The 23,847-nt window shown below is 43.3% G+C and overlaps 1 protein-coding gene across 1 annotated transcript in view; it reads left to right on the forward strand.

Annotated features, from left to right (window-relative positions):
• Positions 1 to 23,847, forward strand: part of SPATS2L (spermatogenesis associated serine rich 2 like) — a 165,970-nt gene that overhangs the window by 76,061 nt on the left and 66,062 nt on the right. The window contains 1 exon segment of the mRNA XM_047720835.1: positions 2,377 to 2,437. Coding sequence (XP_047576791.1) covers positions 2,399 to 2,437 — 39 coding nt within the window. The 5' untranslated portion in view covers positions 2,377 to 2,398.

A 23,847-nucleotide genomic window follows, 5' to 3' on the forward strand; every position in this document is an offset into this window, starting at 1 on the left:
CCTTGATGGCATTCTTCCCTGATTCCTCTGTGGATTATGACACTCCAGCCTTAGAAAAGGCTTCACACCCAAATCCAAGGCATCAAAGCAAAATAAAAACAGAACGGTTTTTCTATCAGATTTCACACATCTATAATGGCAAGATTAGATGTGTCCAGAAGATTTGGCTAATCTAGTTTAATGAAAGGAGCTGTGGCTCGTAGATCTATCCTAACAAATAGCACTAAATCCAGCTATCACCCTGATCCTTCGTAGTTCCACAGGTATAACCCATATCTGCCTCCTCCCCCATCCTCATTTCCTCATTCTCTCTCTCTCTCTCTCTCTCTCTCACACACACACACACACATTCACACACACAGTCACACGCAGAAAAAGCCACATGTGTACGCAGTGTGTATTTACATGCCAAAACTTCCATTTGAATAAGAAAATCAACCATCAGAAAATAATTCCATTCTCTGTTATTAGTAACTCTCAAGAGCAGCAATAAACAAGAATGAAATTCAGGTATTATTTGCCAGCTAGTATTTTTTTTTAAGAACTTATTTATTTAGTAGAGAGAGAGAGAGAGCATGCAGAGGGAGGGGCAGTGAGAAAGGGAGAGAGAATCTCAGGCTGACTCCCCACTGCTCTGGGAGCCACACTCAGGACTAAATCTCATCACCCCGAGATCACAACCTGAGCCGAAACTCAAGAGTGGGTGACTCTTGGGTGCGACCCAGGTGGCCCCTCTCCCCAGCTAGTATTATTTGCTTTCTCCCATATGCCAACTCAGAGATGCAGAATTGTGATTTGCGACAGTTATTTAAATGGGAGCAATGTTCAATGGCATGGACACTCTTTGCAGAGCATATGGGAACGAGCTGTCTTACTGGGGATCGAGTTTGCAGAGTCTCTCCTGCTAGTGTGCCCAAATGCATGTGTCTGTCATTATCACTTGGAAACTTACAAAGATGAAATCTTACTATTTATAATATCTAGTAATAGATAATAATATATCTATGTGGATTTCCTATGTGCGTGGTAATTAAGATTACGTATCGCCAGGCTTTCATCCTAAATCAACAAAAGATAATGGATCTGAGTTTATGTTTTATTTAAGACCTGGGTTTAAAAGAAAATGGCGAGGAGAAATCTGAGAATTATTGTAAGTTATCCCTGAAATGTATCAACTCTAGATACACTCACTGTATCATGAGTCAAAAAGAATATAAGATAGAGTTTCAATGGTTCTTGATTGACAAAAAGCGTTAAACATGCAAATAGGGAGTGTATTGATATCTTGGCCTATCCTGCTACTAATTCCTCAACCAGTCTGTTTGCCCATTTAAGTCATTTATGCTCTATTTCAAAAAGAGATTGAAACTATTAAAGACTTAAGTTCTATCTCCCATAATAATGGTGAAAGATTTAGACCAGATGAGAGGAAAGAAAACACCACCGCTTCTTATTAAGAACACAGATCTTCCCTGAGTGGGTCACTTCACAAGGAAGATTGGACACCAGAGTTAGAAAATTAAAGAATTTAGGGAGACAGAAAGATTACGGGCAATTTTAAGACTCCATTTCATAGAAATCATGAATTTATAGTCATTAAAATTATGGTAAAGGAATAGGTATGCCTTGATCTGGAAGGATGTTCATATGTTGATAAGTGAAAAAAACGGTTTAAAAACTGTTATGTACGGTGTTTCTTATGTTTAAATCTTGAATCATTTCTTCTCTTTCTTCCTCGAGAGCTTTGGTGTATTTATGTGTATGTAGGAAAGACTTGTTAAATATTTGTTATATTAACTAGAGGCAAATAAAATAACTAAGAGACAAGAAGGATTGGGATGATAATGCTCAGTTAAAATAGGTATGCTTTTCCTTCTCTCGCTTTTTTTGAAGATTTTATTTATTTATTTAACAGAGAAAGACACAGTGAAAGAGGGAACACAAGCAGGGGGGAGTAGGAGAGGGAGAAGCAGGCTTCCTGCTGTGCAGGCAGCTCGATCCCAGGACCCTGGAATCTTGACCTGAAACTAAGGCAGGCACCTAATGATTGAGCCACCCGGGCACCCCGCCTCTCACTGTTTTGACCATCTTTCTTTTATTTACTAAGAAACACAGTTTGGGTGCACACACGTCTGTCTTTGTCATTTTTCATGTCAATACAGTATGCATAAAAGATTTTACATTGTCTTCTAGAGTAATCATAACATGCTTTTAGAACATCTAAGACAAATGCTTAGCTTGAGAGTATTTTTACATTCTAAAATGGTATTTATGATTATGGCTGAATGAAATTGTTTACTATGTTTGGAGAGAACATGAAAGTAACACCCTGAGAAATCAATTTTAAAGGTTTAATCTTCTTTTCCTTCTTTATAGGGCTTATTCCACTAGAAGCAAGATGGCTGAACTCAATACGCATGTGAATGTCAAGGAAAAGGTATGATATAGTTACGTATTGGCTGTAGAAACTCCAAACTGGATAGTCTCTAGCTAGTAAAAAATTCACTTACAATGGAAGAAGGGAAAAATGGTTTTGGGGTATACGTAGTAAGTTTGACACGCTAGAAAACCACTCAACAGAAAGAATCATGAGGGGCATTCGCTGAATGTGTGTTAAGCATATTATTTTCATTTTCTCACTTAATCTTGACCATAACCTCATGAAGTTAATTGTATTGTTATTCTCATTTTACAGAGGGGAGAACTGAGACACTGAAAAGTTACGTAATTAGCCTAAGTTCACATAGCTAGTAAGCTCCAGAGCTGGGATTTGAACCTAGGCAGTACCATTCTACAACTCAAAGTCTTAACCACCATGCTGGGTTACAGCTGAGGGCTAGGGTATTAGGTTACACCTCCAGAGATGGCCTCACAGAGACATGGCCACACCATTACCTAGTGGTCGTGCTGGATAACCTATAACGTTTCTTTCAACACAGAGGGTTCATGACTCTGAATATCTGCCCTTCTCATTATTTGTTGGGGTCTGATTACACTTCAAAGCCCTTCTTCTTTTTTTTTTTTAGTATTTTTTTTATTTTTTTATTTTTTAGTATTTTATTTATTTTATTTATTTGACCGAAAGAGACACAGCGAGAGAGGGAACACAAGCAGGGGGAGTGGAAGAGGGAGAGGCAGGCTCTATTTTCTATTCCAGATAGAAAAGCAAAAGCTCTGGCGGGGAGTGGAGGTGGTAATTTAACGTGTTTGGAAATCACGTGGTCGGTGTTGCGAGAGTGTGGTGAGCAGAGAGGGACGGTAAGGGGAGGTGAGGTCAGCGACTGCGGCAGGAGTTGGTGTTGGTCGAATATTCACTCTTCGCCTGTGTTCCTGGATCTCCACGGGATCCGTGGGTGGATTCCACGAACTTGCATGAAAAAAAATGCATTTTCATCTTCACTCACATCCAGAAGAAATTTAGCATCGCCTTCAATCCTGAACGCAAGCGGGGAAAAAAGCCCACGGTTGCAGCAGGAGTACCTGTGACTTTCACAACTAGAAGTCACAGATGCCTCAAATCAAATTACAGTTGCCACCGATCTCCTGAAATGCGGTTTGTTTTTCATTTCAATACTTCAGAATGACTGTAGTTACAGGAACTGCCCCTCCATCATCTTATTTTTTTTTAAAGATTTTATTTATTTGGGGCACCTGGGTGGCTCAGTGGGTTAAAGCCTCTGCCTTCGGCTCGGGTCATGATCTCAGGGTCCTGGGATCGAGCCCCGCATCGGGCTCTCTGCTCGGTGGAGAGCCTGCTTCCTCCTCTCTCTCTCTCTCTCTCTATTCCGGCCTCTGCCTACATGTGATCTCTGTCTGTCAAATGAATAAATAAAATCTTTAAAAAAAAAAAAAGATTTCATTTATTTATTTGACCGATATCACAAGTAGAGAGAGGCAGGCAGAGCGAGAGGGTGGGGAAGCAGGCTCCCTGCTGAGCAGAGAGCCCGATGTGGGGCTCGATCCCAGGACCCCGAGATCATGACCTGAGCCGAAGGCAGAGGCTTAACCCACTGAGCCACCCAGGTGCCCCCCTCCATCATCTTATTTGATGTTAATAGAGGAGCCCGGATGATCCTGTGGCATACTCTTTTGTTCCAACTTTATTTCAGTATGAATGGTGGTTTCCTTTCTAATCATATGTATTTTATTGTAAAACATTCTAAGAATGACCTCGTAGCCTTCACCAGACTGCCAAAGAGGGTCTGTGCCCCAAAAGGTTTAGAATCTGAGATATGAGCCAGGGAGGGCTTTACTCAAAGGGCAGAAGTCACTGCTGAAAGGTTTCAAGCAGGAGCAGGACTTGTGAGATTTTTTTTTTAGAGCTCGCCCTGGCTCCGTCAACGGCTATGCTACCCGTTTTGTAGATCTTCGTATGAAATAACATTCTGAGGACACGGAGGCTTAAGGTGCAGTGACTTGGTCAAAGTCAGACTCTCAGGAAACATGGAGGGGCAGGGTTTCACACCCAGCTGTGTCTAGTTGTAAAGCCTGGCCCCTTTCCACTACACGTCTGCATGCCAGAGCTTTCCACCCAAGTACCGCCAGGGCACAGAAGAACAAACCCGTGAGCCCAGGTCTCTGAGAACGTGGCCAAAACCATTTTCCACAATGTGCAGCGTATTTGGAGTCCTAAGTGTTATCATAGAAATTGATGCAAATTTGTTAGTCGTTGTATTGTGTAATATATTCCATATATCATTTGCATACAAAGTTGTTTTTACTTACTGAGCATTGAGCAAAGAAGAGCAAAACGATGTGCCCCTTTTATAGGAGGGCTTCACATTCTCTCTGACTCCTGGTCACCTCCTTAGGTGAGACCGTGTTTTCCAGTGTGAGAAGCTGGTGCTGACCAAAGTTTGGCCCCTTTCCAAATGACTATTGATGGATGCACGGGACAACTCCTAATGTTGGGTTATGGGAAGGAAAAGCACTTTAAAGAACCAGAGTCATAGTAATCGATTCTCTGCAAAGCCTGGCTGGTTGGACAGACTAATATGGTAGGCTCAGCAGAGTGTCTTATTCAAAACACTGGTGGCACCCAGCCAGTGAGGGGACGGAGGCTGATCTGTCAGCGCCCAGACCACAGTGGTGCGGGGTGCATCCTCCAGGCACTGGCTTAGGCACCACTTCCATCCACTTGTCACGATCGCTGTCACATACGTGCACGAACATTAACAGTAGACGGTGTTTTTTCCATTGCCCTTCAGTAACTCATCAAAGCGCTGGCATTGTTTTGAAAGACGGTGATATTTAAGTTGTAAATATTACCAATCTGCATGACAATGAAGGTAGAGCTCCTCTAACTCATTCAGTAAGTTCCACCTTCCTACATCAAAATGGTTAATAGATTTCTCAACTCAATAAAATAAATCACTTAAACAACTGAAAATTCCGGTCATTTATAATTTTACATTGATTTATTTTAGTACCTGTATTTCCTTTACTTATTAGCTTTTATGGCCTCTTTATTATTAGTTTGTTTCTCAATCTGTCACATGAGCAATGGCATTTTAGTCCTGAGAATTAAGAGTAATCACAACTGTTATGTCTTAAATTACCAATTACAAGCTTTTAGAGTCATGAGAACAGATCCCTGCAGTATTCTTGTAAACACCTAGCCAAGCACGGTGGGAAATTAATACTTAACAAAAGCCTTGTGATGGAATGAGTTCATCAGTGTATCCTTTGTTGGATGAACCGAGAAGGAACAGGTACTTTGGTGAGGAAATAATTTCTGTCCTCAGGCAGCTTTTAGTCCAAAGGAGAAACTAATAACTTAAGGTTTAATATATCTAAAACAACCGAAATTTATAATCGGCACTATCTATGGCTGTTTTATTTTAAAATATCTTTATATTAGTGGATTACAGCTGTAGGGATTTAAATTGGAAGTATCGGTGGACTAAAGTTGAGTCTCCTCAGTGTGACGTACGTCCTCCGAAATCTGACCCCGTCTGCCTTTCTGTCTTATTTATTGCCCCTTCCCCACAGGCTGCCTTCAGTGGCACCATCCTGACCTTGAATGTTCCTGCCTGTGGGCCTTCGCAAAGGCAGTTTTCCTCTGTTTGGGAGATGTCCCCCTCAGGAGCCTGGCCCTCATTCACCTGCCTTTCAGGAGCTCTTTCAGAGGAATATCCACCACCCCCCGCTCCCCCGTCTTTCCTCCTGCCTCACCTGAATTCTCTTGCCCTCCTGTTCTCCTTTGAGCATGTACTTTGTGCACCAAAGTTGTCTTCTCCCCATGCGAAGCCCTGTGCTCCTTGGGGACAGGGATTGGGCCTCTCTTACCTTCATATTCTTGGATTTGACACATAGTTGACCCCCAAATACCATTGGGTAAATGAATGGATAATGAATGAATGAACGTGTGTACTTGAGTAGTTAAGTTCTTTAGAGACCACATTTCCCATTCACAATATTTTGCAAAATCTTGAGCCTTCTTGAAAACTGAAATATAGGTTAATGGAATTGTCACCTTATTTTAGTACTCTTTGCTATTAAATAAAGCAAGTTTTAAATTGCTTCTTAAAACAGAAAGTAGGGTTACATAGGTTGACTACTTTGTAGTTCTGCAAAAAAAAAAAGCAGCATCTTTTAAGATGGTTATCAAATACAGGTGGCCTCGGGAAGTTTTCACCATAGTAAGTGAGGTCCTTTGGTGAGTAAAACTAGTCATATTCTGATGTACCAAAAAAAAAAGGGGGGGCGGTGATCCCCACATCTCACTTTGTTAAGGAAAGATACCAGAACAAAATCTTCACGCTAATTAGGGACCTTATATTTTGAACATACTCACTTTTTATAACTCTTTTCTAAATGACATCTTTTTAAAGAAGTTCAGTACTAGAAGGGTAGCTGGGTGGCTCAGTCAGTTAAGCAGCTGCCTTCAGCTCAAGTCTTGGTCTCAGGGTCTTGGAATGGAGCCTGGAGTCTTAGGGCTCCCTGCTCAGTGGGGAGTCTGCTTCTCCCTCTCCTTTGCCCCTCTCCCCACTTGTGCAATCTCTTTTTCTCTCTCTCTCTCTCAAATAAATAAATAAAATCTATAAAAAATAACAATAATAATAATAAGTTCAGTACTAGAAACTCATGAATGAATTAAGGTTAGGATCTCCGTAATGACTATTATATTATTTCTCACATGAAACTCCAGATTGTCAAGCTGATTTATAAAATTTTGTATGTAATTCTCCACTAAAAAAAATTATCAGAACTGGCATAGACAGAAGAAAAATTTTAGTCAGATATTGTCATGCATTATTATGTATCAGTTTAAGTAGAATGTAATTCAGCAATACAATTTGGTGATGGAAAGCAGAGGGGATCCTTGCTTATAAAGTGGGGTTACGGAATAGTATTTGCCGACTGTCCAGGTATGCACTGATAAGTAATTCCAACAAAGAGTGAACCCTAAGCAACTGAGGGAACCATGTATACTTGGGAAGTGATCTCCAGTGAGGTAAGGTTATGGAATTTAGAGAGAGAGGCAGAGATTATCGGCACCCTAGTTACTAACTAAGCAGTCTGGAACAAGTCACCTAACTTCTCTGGGCCTCAGTTTCCTAATCCGTAGATTGGATATGGTATTAGTAGCATCTAACAGAATCTGCAAATACAATAATAAATTGAGCTTCATGAGCTCTTAATTACGTAAACTCTAAAAGATCTGAGGGGAGCTCATCTATTTATTTTACAATGGAAAAGGAGCTCTAGTTTGGAACTCAAAATACAAATTTACATAGAACCGAGATTAGAAAAAAAAAAATTAAAAGCCCAAATGAGAAAAAGAACATAAAACTGGACTTGACTTTTCCAAACAAAAATTTTATAGCTATTGCTGAGCCTCGCAAAAAATAAGTGAGGTTGGAAAGCAGAATGATACGGAAATGGGGAATAGCTTAGTCTAGAATACCCTCGCTGAGCTGTACCACTTACTGTGAACGGCGTGTAGGGCTGTTAAAGTTATAGAAGTTGGGTTGTAAACAATAATCCTAGTCATTAAAATGAAGAAGGAAGAATAGAAAAGGAGAGAAGAGCCTCTAGCCACCATGAGGACCGAGAGGGGTCGTTTCTACAGATGACCGAGCTACACTGCTAAACCTCAGAGTTTGTCCTCAACAGGTGGCAGATGTCCCATTTTATTATTGTTTCCTTCTGTAACTATCTTCGTCTGTGTTTTACAACGTCCTGAAATATAGTTCCAGTCTTTATGTGCGGTGGAATATGGTCGGAAAACCCCAGGCATCTGATTAAAGAAATTTTAGCAGAATCAGAGCATCTGTAAAATGTTAACCTCATTTAAAAGAGAACTCATTTCCTAGGACGTGGCCAGTTTTAATGATATGTTGTTGTGTTTGTTTGTTCATTTAATTCCAGTGTAACACACAGTGTTATATTAGTCTCAGGTATAGGATACGTAGTTGTTTTTAAAGACCAAATCATGCAAGCTTTGGGGCAAATCTTAATTTCATCATTTTGGAGGGATGTGTAAATCAGCTGAACCCAGTCCTTGGATACAAACAGTAAAAGCACAGACCACACAAACAGCTTTCGGGTTTCACCATGGACAGGTTCTTGTCATCATTTTTTCATAGGAAAGGGTTGTTAAATTTTCCTTTCAAAGAAAGGAGAAACATTGACAATAGTTATTGCCTAATGCTTATGTACAGAACGGCTGTTTTTGTTGCTTGGCAACTAGGAGAGATTTGACAGGGAGGCTAAAGGAACCGAATGAATAGATGGAAATGTCAGGATCAGTTTCGGGGGATAAGAAGAAATTTACTATTGCAGGATTAGCATCACATTGCCTTTTCCAAGCTACATGATTGGAATTCACAGTGTTTCTGTTCTGCTTCTCCTGTCCCCCCTCCTTCCAGCCTTTTGCTGGAGAAGGGGCCCCTTTTGCACTATGGCTGAGAGGTCTATGTAATGTGTGTAACACAGTTAATGCTAGAGTACACGGGAACATGCCAGAAATAAAAACCTTTAGCAGCAGGGGAACAGTTACCTCTGTTGGCAATTCCTTGGAATTTATGGGCACTTTGCCGATATTCTAGCTGTTTCTCACAATGATCCTTCGCACTATATTATCCCAGTTGATACAGATTTTTAAAAATGACAAGGCTGCGGTGGTTTCTTCTCTTCTGACCTTGAGCACATGCATTGGATTGGATTAGATTAGATTAGATAGATTCAACACTTAACAGTGTGCCGCTTACCTCATTATTGAAGCCACTCTTTCTTTCTAAGTCCTTCCTCTACAACTTCATTACTTGCTCCTTATAAACACAGATGGACTTTAAATTTAGTTGTGTAGTCAACGGCTCCTGTAATAGTAATATCATAGACATTATGTCCCTAAAATACTTGTTAATCAATATTTAGCTAAATAACTGAGCCAAGATTCTGGAACGGTGGTTCTCAGCTCTTAGGAAGAAGGGAGAAAGGAGTGGACCACGCCCCCCCTGGTTTGGGGCAAGCATTGGAACGCCAATAGAGAAAGACAGGAGTAGTTCGAAAAAGCTTATTTGTGTTCGTTTGAGTCCTCCAAGAAGCCAATGCCAGCATGGGATTAGAGGAGCAAGAGATTGCTTGGGGGTCGGGGCAGTGAGGGAAAGCTTATGAAAGAGAAGGGAGAGGCCAGTGAGCAAGCAGGGAGAGGCTACACTTCAGGCAGGTCTGGAGTCTTTGAAAGAAGAGGGAGAAGAAAGGAAAAAGTTGGGTAGGGAGAATCAGAGTTTGGAGTGCGATTTGAAGGACGTTGCCGCTGTTGGGGAGTCCTGGGACCAAACCTACCTACTGGATGAGCCCCGCATCCCTTAGAAACGAGCTTCCACTACTGCCCGCCACCCCAGGCCCTGGGTGGGGAGCACCCTGTGGGGGCCGTGGTTTGGGTTCGGCTCGGCTTCCCGCAGCTAGAGATTTCCACAGCATCACGATATTCTAGAGTATAACAACATTTTCTAATAAAAAAGAAAATTGTAATACCTCTTTTGAAATTCAGTCATGCAAGAGAAAAGCATGAGATTTATATGTTCTTTGAAGAGAATTAATAGAAAGTTTGGGAACCATTGTTCATTCGCCAATTAACAGGCCAACTCCAGGATTTCCCCTCCCTCAGCCAGCTGAGCCATACTGCCTCCGGTGTAGGGAGTCTTAACTTCTCTGGCAAATAATAATTTGAGGGTCCTATTTTCTATTAAAAATGTACTCTTTCTAATCACATCTAAGGAAAGAAAGCATGTTAATTTTGCTGAAAAACTGTGTATCTTTTGGTAGATACCTCTCTGGCCTTCAGTTCTGGTATCTGCCCAATGAGGGGATTCACACAGAGGCTTTCCAAAATCTTTTCCAGCGCTAATGTTGGATAAATTCATGGTCTTTCCCACCATAGAGGTGTCTTACAAGACCGACAAAGTGGACCATGTCATGGGTCAGAGAGCCTGGAGGCAGTCTTAGCTCTGATACAAATGAGCTGCCTCGGTTCAAGTGTAGGACATAACCCGTCTGTGCTCAGTTTCTTGGAACATCAAGAAATTTGATTAAACCAGCTCTAAGGTCCATTTATGGTTCACTGGTAGGACATGTCTGATGTCACCCTATCTGCAGGCCCTTCAGAACTCTGCTTCTCATCCTTGAAGGTGACTATCAGTTAAAAAAAAAAAAAAAAAAAGAAGAACTGAAATGATGATGGGGATCAATTGCATAACCTAAAGCTAACATTTTTTCTTTTATTGCGATAAGAACGTTTCACATGAGATCTATCCTCTCTCTAAGGGCACAATGTGTGCTTAACCACAGGCCCGGTGTCGCACAGCACTCCCCTAGAATTTAATCATCTTGCAAAACTGAAAACTTCTACCCATTGAAAAGCAACTTCACATTCTCTTTCCCCCCAGACTCTGGCAAGCACTGTTCTTACTCCCTGCATCCATAGGAGTTTGACTGTTTATAGAGACGTCCTGTGAGTGAAATCGTGCCGTATTCGTCCTGTGTCTGCCTTATTGCTCTTAGCAGAATGTCCTCAGAGTTCATCCATGTGGTCACATGGGACAGGATTTCCTTCTTTTTTTTTAAGGCTGAAGAGTATTCCATTATATGTACATACCGCATTTCTTTTTTTTTTTTTTTCTGATAGACTTGTTTTGTTTTAGTTTTTAATTATTTTTTAAATTTATTTTCAGTGTTCCAGAATTCATTGTTTATGTACCACACCCAGTGCTCCATGCAATATGTGCCCTACTTAATACCTACCACCAGGCTCACCCAACCTCCCATCCTTCTCCCCTCCAAAACCCTCAGTTAGTTCCTCAGAGTCCACAGTCTCTCATGGTTCATCTCCCCCTCCAATTTCCCCCAACTCCCTTCTCCTCTCTATTTCCCTAAGTCCTCCGTGTTATTCCTTATGCTCCATATGATAATTGACTCTCTCTGCTTGACTTATTTCACGCAGCATAATCTCTTCCAGTCCTGTCCATGTTGATACAAAAGTTGGGTATTCATCCTTTCTGATGGAGGCATAATACTCCATAGTGTATATGGACCACATCTTCTTTATTCATTCGTCCGTTGAAGGGCGTCTTGGTTCTTTCCACAGTTTGGCGACTGTGGCCATTGCTGCTATGAACATTGAGATACAGATGGCCCTTCTTTTCACTACATCTGTATCTTTGGGGTAAATAACCAGTAGTGCAATTGCAGGGTCATAGGGAAGCTCTATTTTTAATTTCTTGAGGAATCTCCACACTGTTCTCCAAAGTGGCTGCACCAACTTGCATTCCCACCAACAGTGAAAGAGGGTTCCCCTTTCTCCACATCCTCTCCAACACTTGTTGTTTACTGTCTTGTTGATTTTGGCCATTCTAACTGGTGTAAGGTGGTATCTCAATGGAGTTTTGATTTGAATCTCCCTGATGGCTAATGATGGTGAACATTTTTTCATGTGTCTGTTAGCCATTTGTATGTCTTCATTGGAGAAGTGTCTGTTCATGTCTTCTGCCCATTTTTTGACATTATTATCTGTTTTGTGTGTGTTGAGTTTGAGGAGTTCTTTATAGATCCCTGATATCAGCCCTTTGTCTGTAGTGTCATCTGTGAATATCTTCTCCCATTCCGTAGGTTTCCTCTTTGTTTTGTTGACTGTTTCCTTTGCTGTTCAGAAGCTTTTGATCTTGATGAAGTCCCAAAAGTTCATTTTCGCTTTTGTTTCCTTTGCCTTTGGACACATATCTTGAAAGAAGTTGCTGTGGCTGATGTTGAAGAGGTTAGTGCCTATGTTCTCCTCTAGGATTCTGATGGATTCCTGTCTCACGTTGAGGTCTTTTATCCATTTTGAGTTTATCTTTGTGTATGGTGTAAGAGAATGGTCAAGTTTCATTCTTCTACACATAGTTGTCCAATTTTCCCAGCACCATTTATTGAAAAGACTGTCTTTTTTCCACTGTATATTTTTTCCTGCTTTGTCAAAGATTAGTTGACCATAAAGTTGAGGGTCCATATCTGGGCTCTCTACTCTGTTCCACCGGTCTATGTGTCTGTTTTTGTGCCAGTACCTTGCTGTCTTGGTGATCACAGGTTTGTAGTAAAGCTTAAAATCAGGCAACGTGATGCCCCCAGTTTTGTTTTTCTATTTCAACATCTCCTTAGCAATTCGGGGTCTCTTCTGATTCCATACAAATTGTAGGATTGTTTGCTCCAGCTCTTTGAAAAATGCCTGTAGAATTTTGGTCGGAATGGCATTGAAAGTATAGATTGCTCTAGGCAATATAGACATTTTAACAACATTTATTCTTCTGATCCATGAGCATGGAATGGTCTTCCATCTTTTTGTGTCTTCTTCAGTTTCTTTCATGAGTGTTCTGTAGTTCCTCAAGTACAGATCCTTTACTTCTTTGGTTAGGTTTATTCCGGTATCTTATGGTTCTTGGTGCTATAGTAAATGGAATTGATTCTCTAATTTCCCTTTCTCATACCACATTTCTTTACTCACTTCTCCATCAATGGGCATTTGTTAATGTTTGGCTCTTTTATTGGCTGAAATTATAATTTTAGCTGTTTAACTGAGATGGAATGTGCAAACGAGCTTTAATTCTCTTTTTGCTGCCTTTAGAGGAAAAGCAACCTAAGTCATAAAATCATCAGGAAAACAAGTCATGATCAGTCGGATGATAATTTTTACCAATGTTTAAACCAGCATGCCTGTTTTGAATTGGTCAAGCCTGTAGGAATTAAAACATAGTATGTAAGTGAAAACAAACACACTTCCCCCAAAGCAAGTGTTCCTGGTTTCCATGGCATTTAGACAGTCTCCTTACTTCACACCACAGTGAAAAAATATCCAAGGTTGAAATAATTTAGAGATTTAGAGATTTAGAGATTAACTTAACTCCTTTATTCTGGTATTGACTAACAGGTAATTAACTTCTTTATTCTGGTATTGATTAAATGGTAATCGTGACTTATATCTTCCTGGTACTCTTTGTCTGAAAAGTTCTGTGAATGAGCAGGAGAAAAAAAAAACCAGAGTGAGAGTGCATGTCAGTAATTATCTTTTCCCCCAAAGTGGAGACCTCAAATTCCAAAGAAAAGGAGGAAAGATTTTTACTGAATATTCTAAGTTAGAAGCAGAAGATCAATCAAAAGCATTTTTACTTTTCTATTCTGATTAACATCTCAAAAACAAAATCCCTTGTAAAAATAAAATTGCCTTTTTTTTTTTTGTCCTCAGTAGTAAGTCCCAAATGTGGAATTGATCAGAGAAAGTAGCTAGACAGAATATTTACCTAAGTCCTAATACCGTGTGGGTGTAACAGGCTGGCTGAAAACACTTCCAGTGGACTAGGGGCTCGCCATGCTCTAAATTATGTGCAAATGTAACTGGTAGTTCTGGAAAAATATGAGGAATCAAGCACAATTACAGTAAACATGCAGGTGTGTACTGAATCCATGCTAGCTAAATGGGTAAAATAAAATAGGTATAAAGCTCATTGCTTATCTCAATATGAATTAGAGGTACCACAGCTGCTAATAGCAGCCATATGATATATTTTTTAAACCTGCAGGTGTTAGATTAAAGGTCAGAATTCTAATATGAAAATTTTATCGTGGACTGAAATTAAAAGAATTAAGACACTTTGGTTATCTGATTTTTACTATTAATTTTACTATTTCTTTAAATAGGAAAAAACTCCATTTGAGTGTCTCTTGCTCTACAAGTCATCAGGTTAGTTCTAGGAATTCAAGAAGCTATGTAACTTTAAGCTATCAATTTCCATTTAATATTACAATAACCGTTCAATTAATTTGCTTTTGTCCCCCTCAAATGTTCAGTGACTTGACGAAGTGTAGACCTAGAACTGATGGAAAGAAATCTGGGTGGTGGTGGTTGTTTTTAACCCTTTGAGGTGGATTGTATTCTCCAATAGCTTTAACAATATTTCTTCCATTGAGAGTTGGGTTCTGTGCCCCTCCCCTTAAAATTAGGTAGGTTTTGGGGGCGCCTGGATGGCTCAGTGGGTTAAAGCCTCTGCCTTCGGCTCAGGTCATCATCTCAGGGTCCTGGGATCGAGCCCCACGTCGGGCTTTCTGCCCAGCGGGGAGCCTGCTTCTCCCCCCTTCTCTCTGCCTGCCTCTCTGCCTACTTGTGATCTGTGTCTGTCAAATAAATAAATAAATAAATAAATAAATAAATAAATAAATAAATAAATAGGTAGGTTTTTGGAACTGGTTAACCAACGCGGTGAAAAGGATGGAATGCCATGGGACTTCTAAGGCTAGGTGATTCTGCCTCTCTCTTACCAGTTGGGACACTCGTGCTGGTCCTCTGGGCTGCCATATAGACACTCTGACTGTTTGAAGCCCACCATGTTGTGAGGAAGCCCGGACTAGCCCATAAGGAGAGCCCATGTGGAGAACGCCTGAGTCTCCATAAGGAGAGAGAGAGCGGTGCCTGGCCGGACCCCACCTGCGTCCCTCTGCCTGCCCTACCAGCTCCTCCACCTGCCTGCACAGGAGACCCTAGGCCAGACCTACGCAGCTGAATTCCCAAATTCCTGACCAACAGAAACGTTGGAAAATTACAGATTGATTATTGTTTTAAACCACAGAGTTCTGGGGTGACTCTTTAGGAAGCAGTGGATATCTGGAGTAGCCTCTCTAACGCTAACAAAAGTGTCCTAAACTAGAACGGATACTTTTGAAGTTATGACATTGCATAAATAATGGAGAGGTATGGATGGCTAGGTAGTGCACTCAAGTCAGTCCGTTGATAGGTGAGCAGTCATACCCAAAAAGAGGTCTGTCCCATGCCACTCTCTTTTCTTTTTCTTCCGCACCGTCCCTTACCTATGTAGGACTTCCCTTCTAGTTCTCATTCATGGTTCTCAGTTTCTGGATGGACATTAGAATCACTAAGAAAACAAAACAAAAAATCAATGGCCAGGCCCAGATTTACTTGTTGGAGATGGGACCCAGGTGTAGGAATACATTTAAAATTCACCAGATGAGGGGTGCCTGGGTGGCTCAGTGGGTTAAAGCCTCTGCCTTCTGCTCGGGTCATGATCCCAGGGTCCTGGGATCGAGCCCCACATTGGGCTCTCTGCTCAGCGGGGAGCCTGCTTCCTCCTCTCTCTCTGCCTGCCTCCCTGCCTACTTGTGATCTCTCTCTCTGTCAGGTGAATAAATAAAATCTTAAAAAAAAAAAAAATTCACCAGATGATTCCAGTTGGTGGCCATGGCTGAGAACCGCTATCTGACAGTGCCCAAATCTGTTTTCCTGACTCGGTTGCTCCTTAGAGCTGCGGATTCAGAGATTGTATCTAGATATGTAAGGACTTCACAAACCCCCCAGTAGGGTGCTCCCCCTCTACCAGGACTCCTTGTCTCTCCAGTGACACCACTGTCACCTAAATGATCAAGCCAGAAACCTGGCTCATCCATAGTCTTGCGTCTGCCTCATTCCTTGCGTCCAGTTAAACACCCATCAGTCACTCCTCTCAACTGATTTGGGAGTCATCCTCTACACTGACCCATCTTGGTCTGTTTTCTGTCCCCTGGACACAGATGGCATTAGAATCCTGCCATCCACTTGACCTCCTGCTGCTCATATCTATAGACACAACGGTGACCTTCTTAAATATGCAACTATCACTCTCTTCTGGGTAAAACCATTCAATGGCCTGCTCTCAGAATCAGGCTCAAAATGACAGCACGGCTTGCTGAGCCCTGCACTACTTTGCCCCATGCCTTTTCGATCCAGCTTCATCTGAAATCCTCTTCCTTTTAACATTTAATGCTCCCACATTCCTGGAGCATCATGGCTTTGAACATGCTTCTAGTCACTCTGTCCTGTCCATCACTAGAGGTTGTGTGCTCTTCTAGAACACTCCATTTCTTCCTCCCCGCCCCCCACCTTCTCCTGGTCTTAATCACCTTTCATCCTCAGTTCTCGGATGGGGCTTCCCTGATTCTAGATAAGGATAGGTTCCCTTGTTGCTGTCACCCAAATCGTCTTTATTTTCCCTTCTGTGACCTTCACAGAACATCTGCCTTCCTACACTGTAAACTCCGAAGCCAGTCGGGGGTGTGCCTGTCACCGCGTGCAGTCCAGCCTTCAGCAAAGTCCGTGCACGGTGACTGAACGAGTAAACATGGGTTAAGAGGTGAACATCAGCTCCAAAAGAAGTTCTCGTTGTAATACTCTGGTCTCTATACTTGGCTCTGACCCATCCAAACCTTCAAATCAGTTTGGGTAAGACATAGAAGACATCAGCTAATTTTAAAAATTATACAGAGTTAGAAGGAAGAGCTAATTTCCATGTTTTGTGGAGGGGGCGGGCAAAAGCAAGGTTCCAGGGGATGACAGCAGCTTCAGGAATGGGCCGGGATTTACAGATGAAAATTTAACAAAGATGAATACAAAATTCTACCCTTGCATTCTAATTACTGCACAAGTATAGGACAGGAGACACTTGTCACAGAAACAATCCACGGTGTGTTAGTAGCAAAGTAAGCCCCCATTTCAGCCAGTAATTAATGCGACTCCTGAAAGTGCTAATGCCATCTTAGATTCCTTTAATGGATAAACGGAGCCCAGCCAGGACAGGTGCAGGGCCCACAGTCCTCTGCCCCGATCCACACGCTCTGGAACAACGTGCTTCAATTAGAACCGCATTTCAGATAAACTTAGAGGAGCTTGACCAGGGTGGTAAAACCTTGAGAAACACGGCTGATTTAAAAAAAAAAAAAAAAAAAAAAAAAAAAAACCCTGATGAAGAGCAGATGTTTACTCCATAAAGGATGGCATTCTGCAGAATACTTTGGTTCCTTGAGAAAAGCCAAGGACTGGCCTTGAGGAAAAGGATATATTTACACTGCAGAAGACTAGGACCAACAACTGGCAATATCAACATCCTTCTGAATACTGACCTCTCTCTTCCTCCCCTTCTCTTCAACATCGGCTGGGTGTTCTCGGCAGGATCCTGCAGCCCTCAGCCTCTCCCTACTCTCTGTCTGTCATCCCCCTTCATAGATGACAGATACCTCCATCAGCTGCATTTATGATTCTCAGTCCACATCTCCTGAGCCCTAAGATGTACCACTGTGTTCCTTGTGGTTCGGACGCTTGAATCATTCTTTTCTCTGCTCCGGCTCCTGGCTTACTGAGAAGTGCTAGGGGAAATCAGGCCAGGTCTGTGCTGCCCAGCGTTTGTGGACCCTCACTCCTGCCCTTCATTCTTCCTTTTATCAAGACAAGGCCTCTCACCTTCCCATAAGGCAGCTCTAGCCTGTTCACCTTTTAAAGCCTGAAGCAAGCTCTGGAACTCTCAGTCAGGAAATAGTTTCCTTACACTTCCTCCTCACAATCTCAAATTTGCATTGTATCTTCCTTTCTCTCCTTTCTGAGAATTCCAAGAATGAGAGAGAAGAAACTCCACTCCTTTCCAGAGTTTGCTTTTCCACATGGATTTTGATACCATTTTCTCCCATCTCCTCCAGGCCTTTGTTTCATAATCCATTCATCTCCTGTCTTTCTTCTGCTCAAATTCTTTCTCACTGCCGGCCCCTGCCCTCAGTCAGATAAACATACTTAACCATTTTGGGGAGATAATTGTGCAGTGGTTGTTTTAAGATGGTTTGTAGAGAGGTAAAAACCAAGCCAGAGAGCTCAATCAGAGGCTTTTTCCAGAGTCCAGGCCAAAAACAAAGGAAACCTGTGAGGGTTTGTGGTGAATGGAAGCATAGAGAACATGTGAATCAGAGAGGATTTCGTTGTCAGAATGACTCTTAGTCTGGTTGTTATTTATGACTTTGCCTTATTCTCCCACTGTTTTGTCAGTTCCTGGGGGCAAAGATTGTGTCAGATTCATGTCACTTTACTTCACAGAATCTGACTTGAATGAATAGTTAGAATTCCCTCAAAATATGTGTGTGTATTCCCTCAAAATATGGAAGTGCTTCCCTTTGGAAGGTGTATTTTTTTAGAAACATTTTATTTATTTATTGGGGGGGCAGAGGGAAAAGAAGGCAGACTCCCTGCTGAGAAGGGAACCCAATGCGGGGCTGGAGCTTTATTCCAGGCCCCCGAGATCATGACCTGAGCAGACGCTGAGTGGACTGAGCCACGCAGATGCCCCTGGAAGGTGTATTTTTCCTTTAAGGGGTTAGTTGGCAAGCAAGCGAAAGACATCCCCCTACCAGGAGGAAGAAACTTGCTCCTCAAGTTGCGCACCACTGTATTAGTTTCCCTTTGTTGTAGCAAATCACCACAAATTTAGTAGCTTTACATAGCACGAATGGATTATCTTCCATTTCTGGAAATCAGAAGTCCAAGTGGTTATCATTGGGCTAAAATCAAGATGTCAGCAGGGGCTGTGTTCCTCTCTGGAGGCTTTAGCTGCAGAATTTGTTTTCTTGCCTTCTCCAGCTTCTAGAAGCTGCCTGGAGTCCTTGGTCATGGCCTCTTTCATCTTCAGACTTAGCAACGGCCAGTCAGGTCCATTTCACGTTGCATCACTCTGACCATTGACTCTCTTCCCCCTCCTTCCACTTACAGGGATCCTGTGATCATATAGGGACCACTGAGATAATCCAGGATAATCTCCCCATTTCAATATCATCTAACAACCTTAATTCTATGCAACCTTAATTTGTCATGTAACCTAACATATTCACAGGTTCTGGGGGACTGGGACACGTATGTCTTGGGGGGCCATTATTATGCCTACCACATTCTTGGACAAGCAGCATCTGCATCACCCGGGAGCTTATTAGAAATGCAGAATTTGGGGCTCTGCCCCAAGCGTCTGAATCAGATTCTGCATTCTGATCAGATTCCTAGGTGACCTGAATGTACTTTAAAGTTTGAGAAGCCACAACTAGCCTATCTCTAACATCTTCTCTACTTTAAACTTCCCTTGAGCCTATGAAAATTGCATTTTTTTCCACTTCCAAATCTTCATTATTCCTTCTAATCCTGGTTTCCTGCCCAAAAAAAAAAAAAAAAAAAGTTAATTTTGATTTGTACCCCTGGTGTTAATTCCCCAAAAGTCAGCTAAGTAGAACATGACAACACCTCATGCATATTTTTTGCTGGCAGAAAGTAGATGTTAGAAAAGGCAATTAAATTATAGAATTACCCGGGATGCAGAGGTGCTGGTCTACAAAGAGTATTTTCTTCCTCAAGAAGATTCATAAGAGAAGCGCCTTCATTAGTGTGTAGATGATAGTAGTGGTCCAGCAAGTGAAGCAGAACGTACACAGATGAGCTGTTTTTAAGGCATCTCCGAACGGCTCAGCATTTGAGAAATGTGACCAAAGCTGATTATAAAATTCCTTTCAAAGTTGCAGGAATGGCAAACCCATAAATAACTCTGGTTCTTGCTGATGTGAAAAGGAGGTTGCTGGCTGTTTGATTGCTGTCCTTATTGTAGGGGAGGAGATTAAGCTACAAGATTGCAAGCTCTTCAAGGCTAAGACGAGCCACATACAGTGCCTGGGACCTAGGAGGTACTCCTCCCATTTGGGGCTCGAATCCTTTTTATTTTTTTATTTTTTATTTTTTATTTTTTTAAAGATCTTATTTATTTGTCAGAGAGAGAGAGGGAGAAAGAGCAAGCACAGGCAGACAGAATGGCAGGCAGAGGCAGAGGGAGAAGCAGGCTCCCTGATGAGCAAGGAGCCCGATGTGGGACTCGATCCCAGGACGCTGGGATCATGACCTGAGCCAAAGGCAGCTGCTTAACCAACTGAGCCACCCAGGCGTCCCTCGAATCCTTTTTAATACTGCCATACTTGGGCATCTGGGTGGCTCAGTCATTAAACATCTGCCTTCGGCTCAGGTCATTATCCTGGGGTCCTGGGATTGAGCCCCGCAATGGGCTCCCTGCTCGATAGGAAGCCTCCTTCTCCCTTTCCCACTCCCCCTGCTTGTGTTCCCTTTCTCGATGTCTCTATCAAATAAATAAATAAAATCTTTAAAAATAAATAAATAAAATACTGTCATACTTTATGCTGAATTTCAGAAATGCACTGGAAAAAAAACAGAAAAATGAAACAGGGCTATTTCCGTAGCCATCTTACTAGACTCCCTACTTCTTTCAGTTCATACCGTTGGTCATTCATCTACTCAACAAACATTTATGAATCATCCTCTGAATGCCACCCGTTGTTCTAGGCCCCCATAAACATAAAACTATGGTCTCTCTCACTCACGAGCTCATATCCCAATGGGACACGTAGTCACATGAGTAATGACACCAACACGAGTGCAGGAAGAGGTACGTGAAGAAGGCTCATGGGCCTTCTCCATTCTGTCCTTCACATCCTAACTGAATTTATCTGTAAAATCGTCCATTTCTCCCCTTTGCCAACTGAATCAATTATTTGGCTTTATTCTATTTATTTTCAGCCCTAGCTGCTTGTGTTGCATCTAGGCACTTGCTGCTTGCTCTAGGAAATGAAACCCTCTCGAACTAGGGCAAACACAAGAGAGGTTATTAGAAAGGTCTGGTAGGGTCTCATGGGACTTCAAGAAAAGTTGAAGAAGCAGGAAGGCAGGACATCAGGCAGCTCCAGAACAGCCCTCTTCATCTCCACTCTGTTCTCTCCCAGTGTCGAAGAGCCCAGACTCCCCAGGCTGACAATCTGATTAGCTCACTTGTCTTTTCTGCCAGGCCACTTCCTGACCCCTGTGATCATTGTCACTACATCCTGATTGCTTCCTTCATATCACTCACTTAGCACGAGTTGCAATTATATACATTTTAAGTGTACACATATCCATGTCTTTTCCTCTATAGCTTTGTTGTGACCTTAACTATTTTGTTGCTACTGTATCCAGCCACTAGTACAGTGCCTGATCATAGAAGGCATTTAGTGAATCAATAACAGAAGAAGGAGCAGGGGGTGGGGGTGGAGAAAGCACATGTTGTTAGTTACCCTAGAGATGGGCTTCCTTATGGTGCATCAGCTTGCAGGAGAGGGAGAGATCGAGGAGAGCCTTGGGTCCACTGACCGTTCAGCGAGGCTGTGCGGGAAGTTTCTTAAGAAGAGAGGAAACCAAGTAAGTTTTGGCCATCACTCTGGCCACATTTCTTTCCATTTCAAAGACATGCCAGAGGGACCTTTCTTCTTTGTGGCCCAATGTAAATGTGCCAGTGCTTTTTAAAATTTATTGAGCAGCTAATATATACCAAATTCTCTATCAAACACTTGACATGCATCATCTCTTTTCATTTTTATTGAGACCCTAGCAGGTAATATCCTCATTTTACAGCTACAAAACCAAATTTGAACAATTTAAGCAGTTCATCCAGGGTCCTAGAGCTAGCATGTAGCCATAGAATAGACCATACGTCTGTTTAATTCCAAAGCTCCCCCTGATAGTTGGCTGTCTCCTCTGTAAAGTATTCCCCCTCCTTGGGCAGAAGGTACTGCTTCTTTCTCTGGAGTACCCCAGCGTGTTCATAAAGACAGCACGGGCTTGCTGTACACTTCCAGGTACAAACGGTTCTGCCCCACTGCTCCACTGTCCCTCTTAGGGCAGGAACTGTGTCCGGGTCCCCTGGGCGTCCTCAGGGCCCGTGCCTTAGGGAGAGCTCAACCACTATCTGTCCGCTGGGCTGGCCTTTGGAATGATAGCCAATTACTATGCTATTTCATATTTTTAAAATTTCACAAAATCCTATGAGTACCTAAAAGGAAATAAAATGATCAAGTCTCCTAAATAGCCTTCCCATCTCTGTTACTGAAATTTAGAGGAGAGGCACATATTCTCCTTACCCGTATAGTGTTGAGCTCATACCACAGTCGGCTGACTCCCCCCTGCCCGCCCTGTTACTGTGGATGGTAAATGCAGAGTGGTGGGCAGGCCCAGACCTGCGGGCAGAATCTTCCTTTGACCCAAAACAGCAGCCGGATATTAGCTACAGGCTGACATTCTCCCACTCAACAAAGAGTTGCTAAGTACCTACTACGTGCCTTATCAGTCGGCTGGGATGGGCGCACTGATTATGCAGAAAGGTCTGAGAGGAGAACTCTTGCCCTCGTGTTGCTTACCGTCTAGTGACCACAGCACCGGCGCACTTAGGGCAGAGAGCAGAGGGTCCCGCGCGTAAAGAGACATCTACTGATAAGGGCTGCGGGCAGTGAAAGGAGGTGGGGTGACTTCGGGCGGGGCTAGGAAAGGACTTCACAAGACACATGGCATTTCAGCTGGACTCGACGATTTGGACAAGCAGAGGCCTCTCCTGTCAAGGCAAAGCTGACAGCAGTGGGGGTGGGAGCTGATACGGGACAGAGCCCCACCCAGCTTGGAAGCGCAGGTTGAATGCTAGGCGGTAGAGCCACAGCTTTCCTCTTAAGAGAGGGAGTGGAACGGTGGTGATCACACTTGAGTGATGTAGTCTGATGGTAGCCTCACAGTGAATTTGCCGGCGAGCAGTGGAAGCAGAGAGAGCGGTTGTGTTATGTTTATTGGAGAATACTGGGTCTTCACCGATCATAGAGCTGTGTAGTGCATTGAAAACCCTGGTTTGAGAACCAGTTTTGAAACTCAGACATAGTCTAAGTGACTCATCAGTAAGCCAAGAAGAATTTCTAAGCAGTCATCCCAGACAGGCTCCCCGAATGCACCCCGGGAGCGAGGCCATCGGACCGCTCTTAGCCCAGACCACTCCAGTCCAGGGGAGGTGGGCTCCGTGGGAAGCTGAAACCAAGCAGCGTCTGTGCAAGCCCCTGGGCCTGGCCTCCTGGAGCAGGCGGACCCCGGCGGGGCGCCGCGAGGCAGCCCGGGCCGAGCCTGCCCAGCCAGACAGAAAGCCCCGGGAGAGCCCGGCAGGGGAGACGACGACGCGGAAGGTAAAACCCGAACAACTTCGGAGGCGCAAAAGGCACATTTCTCAATGGCAAACTGAATTTGCCAAAGCAGACTTAAATTAGGAGAAGCCCAGCAAGGGAGCAGGGATTCGAGAGAGCGCAAGCGGTTGCTGAATGGGCCGCTGCCGCCCGCGCGGTCCCGACCGTCCCCCGGAAGCCCGCGCCGCCTACCCCGCCCCTCCGGGACCGCGGACGGGACAGTCCGGCCGGGACGCGGCGGGCGCGGCTCCAGCAGGGCCTTGGGTGCAGCGGCAGCGGCAGCCACACCGGCTTGGGCTGTGGCCCCGAAGTAGAGGCCGCGTGTGTGCAGCCGCGCCAGAAACGGGCTCTGCAAAACAGGCACTACGGGCGCGAGTTGCATGAGCTCCCCGGGATGCGAACCACCGGGAGTCACGCATTCACTGATCCGCTCCTCCGGGAGCTTCATTTCCAAACGCAGAGGCAGCCTCTCATGCAGCCTCTCTGTAACCCACTCCT

The sequence above is a fragment of the Lutra lutra genome, chromosome 3, assembly GCF_902655055.1.
Source record: "Lutra lutra chromosome 3, mLutLut1.2, whole genome shotgun sequence".
Classification (NCBI taxonomy): domain Eukaryota; kingdom Metazoa; phylum Chordata; class Mammalia; order Carnivora; family Mustelidae; genus Lutra; species Lutra lutra.